Source organism: Phalacrocorax carbo, chromosome 1 (genome assembly GCF_963921805.1).
Source record: "Phalacrocorax carbo chromosome 1, bPhaCar2.1, whole genome shotgun sequence".
In the NCBI taxonomy this organism is placed as follows: domain Eukaryota; kingdom Metazoa; phylum Chordata; class Aves; order Suliformes; family Phalacrocoracidae; genus Phalacrocorax; species Phalacrocorax carbo.
The window spans coordinates 86,961,386-86,978,065 of record NC_087513.1 but is presented as its reverse complement, the minus strand read 5'-3'; the positions used below and the strand labels follow the sequence as shown (position 1 = coordinate 86,978,065).

General features: G+C 43.7%; 1 protein-coding gene across 1 annotated transcript; it reads left to right on the top strand.

Annotated features, from left to right (window-relative positions):
• The first annotated feature begins 1,613 nt into the window (after positions 1-1,613).
• On the top strand, positions 1,614-12,329 carry HAO2 (hydroxyacid oxidase 2). Its single transcript, XM_009514056.2, has 8 exons — positions 1,614-1,724; positions 3,386-3,538; positions 4,266-4,417; positions 5,244-5,527; positions 5,894-6,109; positions 8,835-8,993; positions 10,668-10,737; positions 12,031-12,329. The coding sequence occupies exons 2-8, from the start codon at positions 3,408-3,410 to the stop codon at positions 12,084-12,086; spliced, it is 1,068 nt and encodes a 355-aa protein (XP_009512351.1). The 5' UTR covers positions 1,614-1,724; positions 3,386-3,407; the 3' UTR covers positions 12,087-12,329.
• Positions 12,330-16,680: the final 4,351 nt, after the last annotated feature.

Genomic DNA, 16,680 nt, shown 5'->3' with positions numbered 1-16,680 from the left:
GCATTTATTGCTATGCTGTGCACCAGAAAATGTTAAGAATAAAACACAGGGAATTAAGATTGCCAAACATATTATCAGGCACTCTTGTGATGTGATCATATCAGTTTTAAGGCCGTAGTGCCTGGCAGGCCATCAGGAACAGATTTTTTTTTTTTTCGGTTGTTATTGCCAGCACAGATTGATATATATGACCCAAAGCTGACATCTAGCGGAGGGAGAATGAGGTCAGGCTTTTCCTTCCCTTCCCAGAGATGCACTTCGTTGTGTGCAGATAGGGATGGCACTTTGCTCTTCTCTGCAGAAGTGACCTGAAGGCTTTCTGCTCCACGGGTTGTCCTGGGCAGGAAAGTGAACCGAGGAGCTCACGGGCACGCTAAGTGTGCACACCTTGTCTCGTTCATGACACATGTAGCTGTAGCCAGATGCCAGAAGCTAGCTTCACAGTGCTGTTGGCAGATAATGAGCTCTGAAGGCTGAATTTAAAAAAGCTTCAAAAGGTGATAGTATAGACGATCATGCCTGGTAGGGTTTGGACAGGGTCATGTGAATACATCTAAGAAAAGAATAGGTGTTGACTACTGCTGCACAGATGGTGTTGGTGACCTAGGATTGCTGCTGTCAGGAACATCAGATCTGCAGTCCTGGATCAGACCAGTCACTTGGACACCAGGTCCTGAGGCTGCAGATCTGTTCAGCTTCCAGCTCTTTCCCAGTTCTTTGGCTCACTCACTGCCCCAGCTGGGCTGCTTGGGCTGGGAGGGCAACAATACTGGTAGAACTTTGGAAATGTTTTCACAAGTTTCTGCCTCACCCTTTGCACCTGGTATCACATGTTTATGAGAAAAATATCTCAATTTTCAGTTACTAAAAAAATCGAAGTTTCAAGTGCTCATGCTTGCATGGAAAAATTGAAAACATGAACCCTAAAGTCTTAAAAAATCAAAAGACAAATAAAACTGTACAGTGTTTACTTTTCATATCTTGCAAATTTAAGTCAACATCATAAATCTGTTGGCACCTCAGTCCCAGTTTGTAATGCTTAGCAGGGGAGATGGAGGAAGCACAGCGAAGTCTCACCAGCTCCAAGCGCAGGAAAGGGAGAGGACCCATGGTCCTCATGGGAGATGGCTGGGTGGGGAGCCAAAGGAGGGTTATCTGCAAGCCCAGTGGGAGAGCAACCAGATCACAACAGCACTCATAGCCCTTTAAAAATGGCAGAAAGCAAAGGGTAATTGACTTGTTCATATACTGTAGGAAGTGAAAAGTGTCTCTTCCACACGTGGTGGTAAAGATTCAAGGCTCTGTAGCTGTGGGCTGTAACAACTCATACTCTCTATGGCTCACCATTTTGGTGGGGTTTGTAGCACATTCAGCAGCAAGTTACCAACAGTTTAGGAATTCAGTCAAAACCCCTGAAATACTTTTGCTTCCCTTCAGCCACTGCTGAAAAGCACAGCTCCAGTGCTGTGTCCCAAGCAATGGCGTTGCTGACAAGGTGATGTATGTTTTTGAAAGGAGCTTTTAATAATCTGATAGCAAAGCAAAGTTAGTGTTATACAAACAGTACAAAGTTTACTGCAGGATTGAGCTTTAATCTCTGGTGGTTGCTTATTGACTCCAGAAAAAACAGCAGCTACTCACTGAAAACACCTCTTCTACATCCTCTTTGTGGGCAAACTTGAAGGAGAGGATCTCACGTCCTGCAGCTCTTCCTGAAACCCAAAGTAAGTCTGAACGGAGGTCTGAATTTGGAGACAGTGAGGACTGTGCCTGGGTTAAAATTCTCCGTTATTCTTCCATGAGAGGACTTGGTTTATCTTTTTGTGCTTGCCAGCTTTAACCTTTCTAATGGTTGCAAAAGCAGAAGTTGTGATATGTGGGTTACGATATATCATGATGTATGACATATGACAAGATGAGTTGTGCTATCAGCAGTGCTTGATGTCTTGAAGGCATACAGAGAGGGCTTGGGATACTTTTACCACCTGCTACCTAATGCCTGTCAGAGGACGCAAAAAAATACTGAAGAAATCAGACACACTTCTTCATCTTCCAATCAGCCCCTCATCTTTATCTCTTTGCTAACAGAGAATTATAAGTACTAATTTTCAAGTGTCTGCACAGGCATGTCAGTCAGTGAGACATAGCCATGTCTGCTGCTTGACAGTGTGCATCTGTGTATGTAACCTATGTGCTTATCTGTGCCAGAATCGTACAACATTGGACACATGGGACTGGTTTTGGTGAAGCTTGCAGCCCCTGCTAATCTGCAGTGGGAGGATAATCCTGAAAACTATGATATTTACTTCTTCCTGCACATTTTTAGAAAAATTAGACCCAAACCACAGCTGTTTTAAAACTTTATGTTTTTATATGCCTTGCAAAATGCCTATTTTAATCAGAGCTGTGGAAGTAATTGCAACAAACGATATAGCAAATTGGTTTTGTCTGTGTTTTGTACACGTTTCCTCGCACACGGGCATGGTTTGCTAAAACATTAATTTGCATAGCTTTTAGTCCTGGCTGGTTGAAAAACATGTAAGTGCAGGCATTTGCTAGGCAGCATTTATGTTGGTTTGATTAGACATCTGGGTCACACAATGCCACTTCCATTCCCTGAAAGATGGAGGGTAGTTCTTCGAACCATTTTTCATGTTGTGGGATTTGGTTTTTGCCAGTATTTTCTCATAGTTTGTCCAAATTTTGTATGTTCCTTTTTTAGCATGTATCAGTGCTGCAGTATGTAATGCAAACATGCAGAAGATATTTGTTACAAAAGAGAAATGAAGAGCTGTAGAAAATTGTTTTTCCACAGCCCTGGTCTTGACAGTGACTTGCACTCAGAGTTTGGACATAGTTTTACAATGTGTTCATGCTGGAGCAGGTTAGATGTAGCCTCCGTATTTACTTGCTTCCAGATTTTATGAGCTTGCATTTAATCACTGCACTCCATAACTAATTGTTCAGTCAGGGAGCCATCCTAAGGGGCAATCCAGCAAATGATGTTTTGGGCCAAACTTTGAGGAGAATTAGTGGAACAAATAACCCAGCTAGTTTTAAGATGGAATTTATGACAGAATTACACGACTGCTGTGTCTTAAAATAGCAGAGGACCGAAAATGTCCTCTTTGGGTTTCTGTTCATTAAGACAGAAGAAAGAGAGGCACAGAGATGCAAGCTTCTTCCTACTTTTATGGCTGTATCTGCAAGTTTTCCTTATACTAGGGGAGAGGATGAATGGCAAGATAGTCTGAGACAACCTCTCAGCAGCTCTTCTATCAGACAGATGGGTCCAAGGTTTGCATTAAGTGACATTATTGTCCCTGGAGGAGAGAATGACAGTTCAGGGATCTAATTTCAGCTCCATGTTGTTATTTTCTTCAAGGTTCCCAGATCCTCTCTCAGCAATGGCTATGGTGTGTCTTTCAGACTTCGAAGCTTATGCTAAAAAGTATTTACCCAAGATTGCTTGGGATTTTTTTGCAGCTGGAGCAGATGACTGTAGCACCCGAGATGAAAATGTCCTGGCATATAAAAGGTAACGTGAGGTGGAAATGAGGGGTGTTGTACTGGAAGGCTTTAAACTAAGGTTTGTGCAAGTGTTTGGACTTCACAAGTCAAGATTCCTTACACCTTGCCCTTTCAAGGTGGTCCCCAAGCAAAAGGCACTTACCTAAATTACATACACTGTATGCTCTGATGCTAGTCTGAATATGACATAGATTGTATGAGGCATAAGGGATGCTGAGGGTCCAGGCAAATGGTATGGTATGACATGACATGAAAGGGGATGAGTGGCTATAATAGAATGAGATGCAATGGGGAGCATTTGATGAACAGTAGGAAGCCTATGTGTAGGTAGTATGGGATTTGGGGAACATGCTGCAGACAGTGAGGGCAGGCACAATGTACAGTGAATGGTGGAGTGGAAGGCAGAGACCTGGCACTGGGCTGCAAGTAGAAGGAATCTGTGGGATGGGCAGTGGGAGAATGAGAGCTGGTGAGCTAAAGTGGGAAATGCAGAAATGGTATACTGTGGCCAGTGAGCAGTAGTACAGAATTAATGAAAAGTGCAGGTGGCTGAACTACTGGCTGAATTGACCTCTAAAAGTGAACAGAAAGGACAAAGAGCTTTTGTTATATGGTATTTTCTTTATTGGTTCAGATTCCTGCATTGCAATAGGTAAATGAAAACCTGATTTCCCTGAAACTTCAGAAAAGCCACTGGACAGCTACCATCCTGAAGGGGTTTTATTGCCTTACAGAATTCGTTTCCGGCCCCGTATGCTGCGGGATGTATCTACAATGGACATTAGGACTAAGGTCCTAGAGTCTGAAATCAGCTTTCCTGTAGGAATCGCCCCTACTGGCTTCCACCAGCTAGCATGGCCTGATGGAGAGAAAAGCACAGCCAGAGGTACTCTTCTGCTTTGTTGCTGTGTAGCAAAAAGGGATTTATGGAAAAGCCTTAAGAAGCTGTTAGGATGACTTGAAGTGCAACTGAGCAAAATCTTCAGGCTTGGAGGGCAAAATCCTTTCCCACTTCCTGACACCCCTTTTTGTGGATGACCCACTTGAATCTGGAGACACAAAGTGTGTGGGAAGCCATATAGACATTGCTCTACTTCTCCAGCTACCAGCCTATGGAGGCTGCTACAAAATTAAGACAGAGACTGTGGAACTGTGGACACATTTCTGGTGTACACCAAGGACCACGCAGGTCCTCAGTGGCTGTGGACTCTAGATAGGACATAAAGGTAGTGGATAGGACTCAGCCTGTAAATTTTGTTACTGATAAGAACAGTGTCTCCCCTGGAGAAAAGCATAACCTCTCTTCCCGAATCCTGTAGTGGGTTTGGAGACCTGACCCCTGGAAATATCTTTTTTCCTGTGTGTATTTCTGTGTACACCAAGTGCATTTGCCAGTGCATTCCTGCGAGGACAGAGTCATAAAGTTCATGCTTTTTTAAAAAATAGTTGCAAAATGAAAGCATCACCTAGTAAATTGCCTTTCCCTTTCTTGCTTTCTTAACCAAGATCCTACAGCAGTGCATGGTAAATATAGCCATTTTTAACCGTGGGGGCATATTTGCCAATTGGTAGAGTGCCATGTTTGGTAGGATATAAGTAAAACAGGAGTTCAGTCCTCTCTGTAAACTGTATATAAAAAATTTCTGTACCTCATGACTGACAGGACTGTTCAAATGACCTCGGTTCTGATTATTTTCCAATACCTCCTGAAGCGGCCAAAGCGATGAACACCTGTTACATTGCCAGCACATACTCCACCTGCACTCTGGAGGAGATCTCTGCGGCCGCCCCCGGCGGCCTCCAGTGGTTCCAGCTCTACATTCACCGCAACAGGGCAGTTTCCCAGCAGCTGGTCCAACGGGCGGAGGCCTTGGGTTTCCAGGCCCTCGTCCTCACCGCAGATCTGCCCTACACGGGCAAAAGACGTGATGATATCCGCAATGGTTTCTGCCTTCCACCCCACATGAAACTGAAGAACTTGGAAGGAGCCTTTGAGGTTTGTAAAATTAGCCCATCCTTTCATTCACTGCACTGGCATGTACCACATGAGACAAAAACCACCGGGTAACTGCTGCTTTGGCATCTGCTGTACCCAGGGCGTATCTTCTCCCCTTCTGGTTCTGCAGCGTCCTGGCTTGACCTCCTGCCAGCCTGGGTTCTGGCTTCAAAACCCCAGTCCAGCTGCCATAGAGACACTGATCTCCATCCCCACTGTAATTGTTGTCCTCCAAAGAGCTTTCCAGAGCTGATGAACATGTCTGTTAGCAAGTGTAATTAATCTTTTCTAGGGCAGGGAAAGACATCAATTGGCCTCTCTATTGTTACAGCTCAGATGAGGTTTCCTTCTGTCCTATGGCTGTAGGGAGATGACCATTCTGAGTATGGACTGCCACCCAACAGCATGGATCCTTCGGTCACCTGGAATGATATCTACTGGCTGCGGAGCCTGACCCACCTGCCCATCATCATCAAAGGCATCTTGACAAAAGAAGATGCAGAGCTGGCAGTGAGACATGGAGTTCAGGGAATTGTTGTGTCTAATCATGGTGGAAGGCAACTGGATGGAGGACCTGCCACTGTAAGTGAGAAAACGGTTGTCCGTTTGCATTTGTTGTATGCACATTTGCGCTAACCCTGGTATCTCTATGCTCGTCTTTGTATATAGGCTTCTGGTGGACTTGTGTGTTCGTTGCATGACTGTGGATGTGTGCAGAGGTACTTTAGCTTTAAACTGATATGATGCATGCCTTGGCATGGGCTACCCACTGAAGTGTTTTCTCACTTTCTTGGGAGGGTTCTGTAAGCAGCACTGAACACACATAACTGCAGATAAACTACTGGCCTAAGTTGGTAAAAGGTTTCTGCCTATGTCTCCATTAGCTGGTGCAGTGCACACGTACTCTTTGCGCACTGCAGCAAAAATAAAACGAAGCTGTGGAACCAAAAATGTACAAATGAGAGCATGATGTATTCTCATTGTTCACATCTGCCAAAACATGCGCAAACAATGCAGCTGGATTTAGCGAGAGGTCTGCTTGCGTATTTACAGACTCAAGTCTAAATGGGAATTTATGAGCCAGAAAAAGGATAACTTATCTGGAGAAAAATTCCCCCACTTTTTAATCTGTACAAAGAAATTGCGTGTTGTTTGGGCGCATATGTATTTCACTGTTTTAATTTGGCTTCTGTCAATTTTTCCAATTGTTCTTCTTTTACAGTTCTGTCTTGCATAGTATCTTACAGACTTTCTTTTCTCTGTTTTCCTCTGTAAAATAAAAACAGGCACCAGGGAATTCTATTCTGTGTCAAGGCTGACAATAATGATTAAAAAGAAATCTAAATGCTAAAGACATAATAATGGAAATGGCATCCCTATTAAACTGCTCTTCTGCCTTAGAAGTTTCTTTACATACACAGACAAACCAGTTGATACCCAGTTCAGCCCTGATACTCCTCTGATACCAAACCTGGCAGCAGAAGCTATGGTCCTTGCTCTTGGTGAGCTCCTGGAAAATTTCATCCTGAAAGTTTTCCATCTGAAATTCTGAAAAAAAATATGACTAATTGGAAAAATCTACTTAGTAGCTGCTCTACTTAAAAAAGATGAAAAGGCAAAAGAGTATAGGAGACTGCAGAAAAGAGACCTTTGGGTTTCCTGCGAAACAGGGTTAATTAGGTCTAGTGCAGTGTCCTGATACTGATTATACTGCCTTTGGGATCAGAGCCAGCATCTCTGTGTGATACTGCCCTGGCACTGCACTGTGCTCTACAGAAAAGACCTTAGAGAATCAGGAGACTTAGCCTGGAGGAAACTGGGGAATGAGAGGCTGGAGAGCGGCTCTGCGGAGAGGGTCCTAGGGGTCCTGGTCAACAGTGAGCTGAACATGAGCCAACAGTGTGCCCTGGCAGCCAAGAGGGCTAGCCGTGTCCTGGGGTGCATCAAGCACTGCACCGAAGCCGGTTGAGGGAGGGGATTGTCCCACTCTGCTCTGCACTGGTGCAGCCTCACCTCAGGTACTGTGTGCAGTTTTGGGCACCACAGTACGTTAAGGATATAAAGCTACTAGAGAGTGTCCAGAGGAGGGCCATGAAGTTGGTGAAGGGTTTAGAGGAGAAACTGTACTAGGAGCAGCTAAAGTCACTTGGTTTGTTCAGCCTAGAGAAGAGGAGACTGAGGGCAGACCTCATCACGGTCTACAGCTTCCTCACAAGGGGAGGAGGAGGGGCAGGTGCTGATCACTCCTTTCTGATGACCAATGATAAGGCCTAAGGGAATGGCAGGAAGATGTGTCAGGGGAGGTTTAGGTTGGATATTAGGAAAAGATTCTTCTACCAGGGGGTGATGGAGCACTGGAACAGGCTCCTCAAGGACATAGTCACGGCGCCAAGCCTGACTGTATTCAAGAAGCACTTGGACACCCTCAGACACATGGGTGAATCTGGGGGTTGTCCTGTGCAGGGACAGGAGTTGGACTTGATGATCCTTGTGGGTCCCTTCCAACTCAAGACATTCTGTGATTCTGTGATTCTATGAAATCATATGTTGACTGTACTACATAGCAAATTAAATCCTGCATAGTTGCTTTATGAGGTTTGAGGAGGCTTTTGACAGGTGTTCACCAGGATTAGGTCGAAATGTAAGTTTAGGCAATTTGGACAGTAGCAGGGAGAAGTTTGACATCAGCCCTTTTTGCAAACATTTGTATCATTCATCATTATCTCAAATAAAAGTAAGATATTAATGACAGCTATTTCCATTGAAATTTATTTTTAAAATCTTTCAGAAAGCAAGTGAATATGTTACTTTTTTACTTATCAGAAGTGCTAGCAAAGAATATTGTATTAGCAAAACACTGGAAAATGGAATTAACTATCTGGCAAACAGAACAGGGACCTGCACTCTATTCTACAGCCTTTGGTGCCGAGCTATTTTCATAGAACAATAGAAACATTAAGGTTGGAAAAGACCTCTAGGCTTATCAAGTCCAACTGTCAACCCAACACTGCCATGTCTCCTAAACTGTGCCCTGAAGTGCCAGTCTACATGTCTTTTAAATACCTCCAGGTACGGTGACTCTACCACCTCTCTGGGCAGCCTGTTCCAATGTCTGACCACTGTCTCAGTAAATAAATTCTTCCTAATATCCAGTCTAAACCTCCCCTGATGCTTTTGTGATGCATTGCCACATTTTGAGAAGGTATGTTATTACAGTACTGCATACCTGCTTATCTCTTTGGAATGTCTCCTCTGTCTCTTGGAATCAAAAGCTGAGCTCAAGGTGAGAATGGATGCTTCTTTGCAGGTTGATGCTCTGGTTGAGGTTGTAGAGGCAGTACAAGGCAGAGTCGAAGTTTATTTAGATGGTGGAATACGAAAAGGAAGTGACGTGTTAAAAGCACTGGCACTGGGAGCAAAATGTGTCTTTATTGGAAGACCAGCTTTATGGGGACTGGCTTACAAGGTGAGTAAAGAGCTCTGCATTATATGTCTACTTCTCATATTCCCAACACTCTGTTGTTGTTATTTAAAAGTCAGAGAGACGGTTTTCACCAGTGAAGAATCCTACCCATTTTTTTCTTTTGCTGAATTTTAAGTGGAAACACCCCAAATTAAATCAAAACCAGACATTTTATGTGATTTTAAAAATACTACTGAATTTTATGATTTTAAATACGATTTTGAAGCTGGTAACACTTTTGTGGGACCTGATTTTTTGGTATTATGGTTTGGTGCTAAAATACTGTAGGAGTCAGGACCATCAGTGCTTTTGAAAATTGGAGGCAGGCTTATTTGCCACAAAGGTGAGTCTGGCAATTTTATTTGCTGCCAGCTTACTTGGAAACAATATATGGTTTTGATACAGAAGTTTCATAGCAATCTAATGAATTTTTCAGAAATGCATATAGAACTCCACCCCACTGATGTCTGAAGCATTTTGGACAAGACTGAGAACAATCATGTCCCACAGGCGCCTGAGCGTGCCACTGCTACCTCAGTTCCGGCTTTGCTGCTTCTTAATTGCTAGCATATTTCTATGATCCAGAGTAATGAATTAGGCCTCTGATGCAGAAGGTTAATGTAATATAATTAAAATTAAAAAGTAATTATCCCAGTTGTTTGCTTGTCTAAAGTTTTGCGTTTTAGCCTCTGGATTGGAGCTTTCAAGCTTTTCTCTAGAATAAAAACTATTTATTTTTATAGCCTAGAAACATTTCCTATCTTTTAAATGAGATTCCTGTCCAGTGGTGTGATTGCTATGGATTCCAGTAGTTAGGCGTTAAGCAGGAAATCACCTGAATCTTCTAGGAACCCTGGAAGAGTTGGCAGCACTGTTTCTGTTGCCAGTAAACAGAAAAGAAGGGTCTAACATGAAAAGGGTGTTGCTGTGAGCTGCCTGCATGCATTTTTTCCACAATGCAAACAGACAAGAGATGGGATTTTTTGAGTTCAACTGTGCTTTGGTATTATATTCCATAGAGTATTCCTAAAGATGTATGTCAGTGCCATTACCCTAGCATACAAGAGAGGAAGGACATGAACAAGCGCTGACATTGTCTGCACCCAAAGCATTCTTTATTGCAAGAACTAAAAATAGAATTTAAGAGAAAAAAGAAAAACAATCCTCCAATATTTTACAGTAAGATCAAAATCATATGTACATTTTATTGGATTTTGAGCTTCTTGGTGTCACTTGCTTGGAGGAAAGCAAACAGTGTACTATTTTTAAAGATTCAGTCTGGTATTTGAGTAAACTAAAGCTTTTAAAGCTGTACCATATATAAAACTCTCGTTACTTCATAAAATACTGTCAGTGTTGTAAGGCCTGACATTTTAAAACAAACCCATTGGTGGAGGTTTACTGAAAGCTAAGAAAAAAACCAGCTAGAAAATGTCAGAAGTGAAAAACAGCTTTGTTTTCTTTCCCTGTTCAGATGTATCACAAAAGGAAAAGCATCTAAATTAATCTGTGATGAACTGAGCACATCCATCATATCATTTTAGTCATTCATCAGTATGAGAGACTGGAACTGGCATGGCCTTAAGGGACTGTCCCAGCTCTCACAGTGCAAGCATCCTGCAGCATTACTCTGTGCCAGTGCTCCTTCTACCCTGACTACTTTCTTTGTTGGAGCAGGGAGAAGAAGGTCTTCAAGACGTTTTGAGAATTTTGCAGGATGAGTTTCGTTTGGCGATGGCCTTAGCTGGTAAGCGTTTTGCAGGTTGTTTGTAATTGGTGATACAGAGTTTTCTGCATGCAAGCCATCAAAAATCGGAAGTCTGCTGGATACGTCACAAAAAGGGAATCCATGTAAGCTGTGCTGGCTCCAGTTGCTGTATTTAAGGTGATTCTTTGCTTCCTGTGAAACCACTTGACTTTTCAGGTGCCATAGCAATGAAGCTTGCAAATAAGTTAAAGCAGCTTTCTGACTCAATTAGAGCTGCAAAACTCCTAAGTAGATCTGAGCAAAACTTGGAATTTCTGTTTTGCTGGGAATTGCAGCGTATGTTTTTCAGTATTTAATTTAATGTTTACTAGCGTAAAATGCAAACAATTTTTTTTTGCTGCATGGAAAGTTTGGAAAAAATGATTGCAGAATTTTTCTCCATGTATTAGAGAACACAGTCTGGTGGTGCAGGTTCAAATCTCTGCCTCCCACGTGCCTCTGTGTCTCTCCAAGCTTTTACTGTTGTTCCTTATTCTGTGTTTCTCACTTCTGCTCCTACCTGTAGTTGCCATGTTTGACTCCCCCTCACTGAATAGCAGATTTGCACAACCCAGTGCAAACTCTAGTTTCACGCATGAACAAGTATGACATGCAGATCCAGTGCGGAAGTATTTATTTAGACGCCAGCAAAGGGTCTTATCCCACTTCAAATCATGTTTTAACGATTTTAATGCTCTAGCAACCATGAACTCAAGTGGTAAGCAATGCTGACTGGGAGACTGAAACTGAAAGCCTGTTGGGCATTTCTTAGTAGGCTGGGGTTTGGGGTTACTTTTTCAATTAGTAAAGATTCCTACAAGTTTTTTTTTCCAGGTGACTCTCACACTTCTTTACATGCAAAAGGACACTGAACTTGGCAGGAGTAGCAGGTTGTGACCTTTTCGGCAGGGCTGTGACATTCCACCCAAATTTGACCAAATGAAATGGCAAGGGAAATCTCCACACCTCCAGTCACATGACACAGCAATCCCTGCTGTCTTTTCTATCTACCTTTCACTTCTGGCTGGATCACATGGTTCCCTGCTCAGCTTGTTATAAGGATCCTTTTTTTTTCATGTTTCTAACTCTTCTTGTGCATGAAGCCCAGTGCCTAACCTCAAGGCTAAGAATGCCATTGAGGAGTAGGGCTCCTGCGAGTGAGCTGCTGAGGTGCCAACCTATCCCCACATGGCTCATACAAGACTAGACCGTGATCCAGAGAGGGGGCCTTCCAAGTTTCATCCACAGACCTTTCTCTCTCACCAACATGTTTAATTTCTCTATTTATTTCAGGCTGTGCCAGCGTCTCAGAGATTGGCCGACACCTAGTTCAGTTCTCAAAGCTGTGAAGCCTCCTGCAATGCCCACCAGAGGCAGCTCACGCTGAGGTCCCAATCAGACTGAGGAGAGAAAAAGGAGGTGCAAATGTTGCATGTGCAATAAGCATTTGATAAGGTCTTCAGGAAAATCCTGAGGAGATTAAGAAAGGCTCTGTGTTAGCAAAGGCCATTCTCTGCTTTTATTGAGAGCAATGAGTTCTTTAACAATTTGGATAATTGTTATTTGCTTAAATACATCTACTTTAAACTGGCTCTTCTGTGATGTTCCCTGTGTTGGGCCTTACTCCCAAGCTCTGTTACATTGGGCAGCCAGACACAGAAAGCTATGTCTCTTGCTTCTTCCACTTGGTTGTCCTGCCAAGGCTGACTGCAACTCAAGCTACACACCTTTCCTGCTCTGCAGCATTAAGTGTTGTGGCTGATATCTTCCATAGCTTGGGCTTTCCTGGATGTATTCATAGCAGATACAGAAACAAGGCGCATCAGCTAACAGGCACCCCAGCTACCCTTTGGAAGTGGGGGCAGTTCTTGCCCACTGCTTCTAAATGCAGAGCGATGAAATCACTAGTAACCAAAACATCACCCTGTGCTCCCTCTGAGAGAGCCTTTTCCTTCACTACATAATTAATTTGCATGGCAAACTTGTCCAAGCAGTGGTCAGCACCTATGCATTCTCAGAGCACAGCACAAGGTTGTGGCAGAGCATAAATAACAGATGTGCATGGCCAGCGGAGGCTGACAGAGTGGACAGGAGCTGCTGGCACCACCTGAGCAGCATGTGGCCTTTGCTCTCAGAAGATGGTGCAGAGGCAGCGGTGCACCTGCTGCCAGCATAGAGCAGCATAAAGCTTTGCTCTCAAGGTAACAGAAATGTGTGCTCATCCCTCCTTCCCTGTCCGAGATTTTTCTTGGGACATGGGTCTTGCCTCCCCATGAGGAAGCATACCCTCGGCTGTGTGGCATGAGTTCATTACTTCACCCATTAATTACTTGGAGGAAAATGTCACAGGCGTTGCTGGCACAAGGGGCCACATGGTTGCCTAACTCTGGTTTGGAGTGCTGTGTGGCCAAGTTTCAACAAGAAAGTGTCAGCTGTCCTCCCGTGAAACTGCCTACGAGCTTCTTCGGTCAAGGCTCTCTCCTGGCAGAGAAGAGGTTCTGCTTTTTCTGCACAGGAGAAGGCATGTGTGCTCCCCCAATTCCTGCTGAGCACATTGCCCACTGGCTCCCGGTGTACAAGGGAAAGGGGGGGAAGCAGCAACATCTCCTTTTGCGTGTGTCTTAGAAGAACCTAATGAGGTTCATTAGGTCCTAAACATGCTAGAAGAGAGGTTTCCAGCTTATGCAAATGGAAGTGGCTGAAGGGGCCTTGCTGGCAGACCTGAGATATGTGGCTAAACTCTGGAGAGGAGCAGGATTTCCAGCATGCTTCCTCTGATACACTTTAGTGACTTCCCCGTAAGCATTTAGATTCTTTTACATTTGTTTCTGGATGATCTAGGAGACCTAGACATGGGCATGTAAGGTGTGAGAGTGAGCAGATGCCTGAATTTAGCTGCTGTCTTCTGGAGCTGATGGTGTGAAATGGGAAAGTAGATGCTGAGGGGCTGGGACAACTGCATTTAAACTCTGTTTCCATGAAAATTACGTCCTCTCTCTCCCTGATAACCATCAAGGCCTTTGCGCCTTATTCTACACTCCTATCCACCGAAAGAAATTTGTTTGGAGAAATTCAGGTACTGAAAAATCATCAGTTTCTCACTTGCATTGCACTCAGATACTTTTCACTTGCAGTCAGACTCTGCCAATGCTCCATCCATGGCATGGCTGATTTGCTCATCACAGCATTCCATGCTCCTTGGAGCAGAAGTAGTGCTCAAGGCTGCTCTGGTGAGACACAAAAGCCTCTCATTTCAGGCTCCAGAGTCTCTGCTTTCATTTAAAGCCAACAAAACAAGATGCTGGAAAGCATGTTGTTGTTACACTTGTGAAGGAAATGTTTCGAGGAGCTAGAGAGATAAAGAAAGCCATCTTAAGGAACTCTGAGACATCTGCAGGAGCTGAAACAATTGTGGTGGAAATTGTCTGCACTGCTGAGCTTACTTGTGGTGGCCTCATTTATTCCATTGTTGAGTACCATGAAATCAAAATCTGTTTTGAAGGAAAGGTAATGCCACATCATGAAAACAAGTACAATGTTTTATTTTGTGATCTCCTTCCCTGTTTTTCCCATGACACTGAAGTTAGGGGATGGACAGTAGGAGGGCAGGTGGAGCTGAAGGACCTGTGAACCCTACTAAAGTTACCTAGACAAACTGCACCCTTTGATCAAGCTGTTCTATAGATTTGTTGTATAAGATAGCATAAACATCTTAAACCAGAAATGTTTGCAGAGGCCACTGATTTGCAGCTCCTGTGATCTGGATGTCTAGTGGAGTACATCTGGAGCCAGATCTGAAGAGGCGTGGAGAATTTGCAAGTGAAATGAAGGTCAGTAAGGGTCCAGGACTGCAGGCATTTGGAATGAGCAGCATCACGGAGCTGAAATATTGTGTTCTCCTATCCTGTCTCTTGCTGTTGGCCCTTTACAGCCATATACTTCTTCTATCTGATTTTTCAAACTATACAATGATATAGAATATCCTCCTAGCCCCTTCTCCCTTTTCAGATCTGCATGTATTCCAAAACTGAGGCAATGCCTGTACACTTGGGTAGTTCTGCATGCCTGTGGGAGTAAGGGGAAGGGAAGATTTTGCTGGTCAGGTTTGCATGAGTATCATGCCACAGGGATGATACATCCCACTACAGAATTGGGCATGTGCATCCTGGGGCCAAATGATAAAGCTGCTCTTCAGCTGAAGTTTCAAGGGCAAGCCACTGCCTGCAGCAAGCGTACAACTTCTGGGGCAAAGAGCCATCTCACAGTCTGCTTTGCAACTGACAGCTGTCCTGCTGCCCACTTCCCTGGCATGTGTTGGAGGAGCCACACTCTCAAGAAGCGACCTTCTGCATAAACCCTACTTTAAATTGGCCTTAAGGAGGCAGAAAAGAGAAGTTAGCCCTGTTAGCTCACTCTGTTTAGACCTGAATTTGTCGCAGAGATAACAGTGTCTGCAGTGATCTTCCAGAGGCCTTCACATGGAGGCCTTCCTCTCTGTTCCAGCAATAATAAACCTTGCCAGCAGACTGACAGCCCAGCAGATAAGGCTGAGGAATGATACCACGTTGCACACTTTGATGGACTTCAAGGATGTACATGAAGAGACTGAGACAACTGGGTGTGCTCAGTCCTGAGAAGGCTAAAGATAAGGGGAGGAGGGATCATATCACTATCTTCTACTACTCAGTTGGAGGGAAGAGAGAAGATACAGCCCAACTTCTCAGATGTGTGCACTAAAAGGGTGAAAGGCAATGGACACAAATTGGAGTAAGGAAAAGTCCAGTTAGAAATTAGTGGGAAAAAAATTCACCCTGAAGGTGGTCAGATACAGCAGAGGGTTTGTGAAATCTCCAACCTTAGATATGGAGCCTGGGCAAGGTCCTGAGCAACCTCGTCTAATCTGATGCTGCTTTCAGCAGAGGTTGGATCAGGGACCTCCAGAGGCTCCTTTCAACCTAAACTGCACCTATATCTCTGTGAAAGAGGACGCAGAAAGCATTTTCTGAGGGAAAAAGAAAGCTCTTTGGTGAGTGAGCTTAGAAGAAGAGCTCACAGGGTTCAACCAGGCTGAGGGTTTATTGAACAAGCCTATCCTACAACTTTTCCAAGACTTTGGAAGTTTTCTGTGATCTGGATTAAGCCTGTGTGAATGTGTACCAAAGCCTCGTGCCCCCTTTCTACACTCTGTCCTGCTTTCTGTATTTGATTGTTGTGAATATCTCTGATGCAAATTCAAGCAAGGTCAAATCTTCCAAAAAAATTATGCCCGAAGAGATTGTAACCATGTGGGTTAAGGACTAATCAAACCCTGCTGCTTCCCAGCATCCCTGGAGGATGTAGCAGGGACAGGCAATCAGTCTATTTACAAGGGTAGTTTACCTACAAAATGGATGCAAATATAAACATTTTCCTTTGGCATATGGTGCAAATTTCTATGGCCTTTAACTATATACTTCACTCATCAATTTCAGTTGAGGAAACACAGTTCTACCTAAAACTAAAGGGAAAATAAGACTACATGTTTGTTTCTAGTTAATTGCCCAACTCGTGTGCTGTCTAATATAGCAATGAATATTAGAAGTAAGTCTTTCTGGCCTTGAAGATCACATAATAAATTTTGCAATTGCTTTATCCCTTCCACCAAAAGAATTTTGGTACTACTGAAGTAGGAGATATTTTCTTTGTCAGGTTTGAATACACAGAAACATTGAGACCTCTTAAGGTGGTTATCTTCATACCTTGGTTAAAGTGTCTTAAAACTGTTCCCTGCTGTAAGAAGTCATGTTTATTCAGAATTTGATTCAGCACAGCTGTCCAGAAGTTAATTAGTTAAGTCTTGTTGCCTCTTGTCAATACTTAACCAGAAGAGAGGAAAACGTTTCCAGGAGGGAACAGTGCCTCCTACCCTGAAGGGGAGCAGCTTTCCTAGAGTAAATCTACATC

Excerpts from the sequence above, each read along its gene's own strand:
- HAO2 (XM_009514056.2), top strand. The coding sequence starts at position 3,408 with ATGGCTATGGTGTGTCTTTCAGACTTCGAAGCTTATGCTAAAAAGTAT. Across the intron at positions 5,528-5,893 it reads ACTTGGAAGGAGCCTTTGAG|GGAGATGACCATTCTGAGTA; the intron begins GTTTGTAAAATT and ends CTATGGCTGTAG. Across the intron at positions 6,110-8,834 it reads TGGATGGAGGACCTGCCACT|GTTGATGCTCTGGTTGAGGT; the intron begins GTAAGTGAGAAA and ends GCTTCTTTGCAG.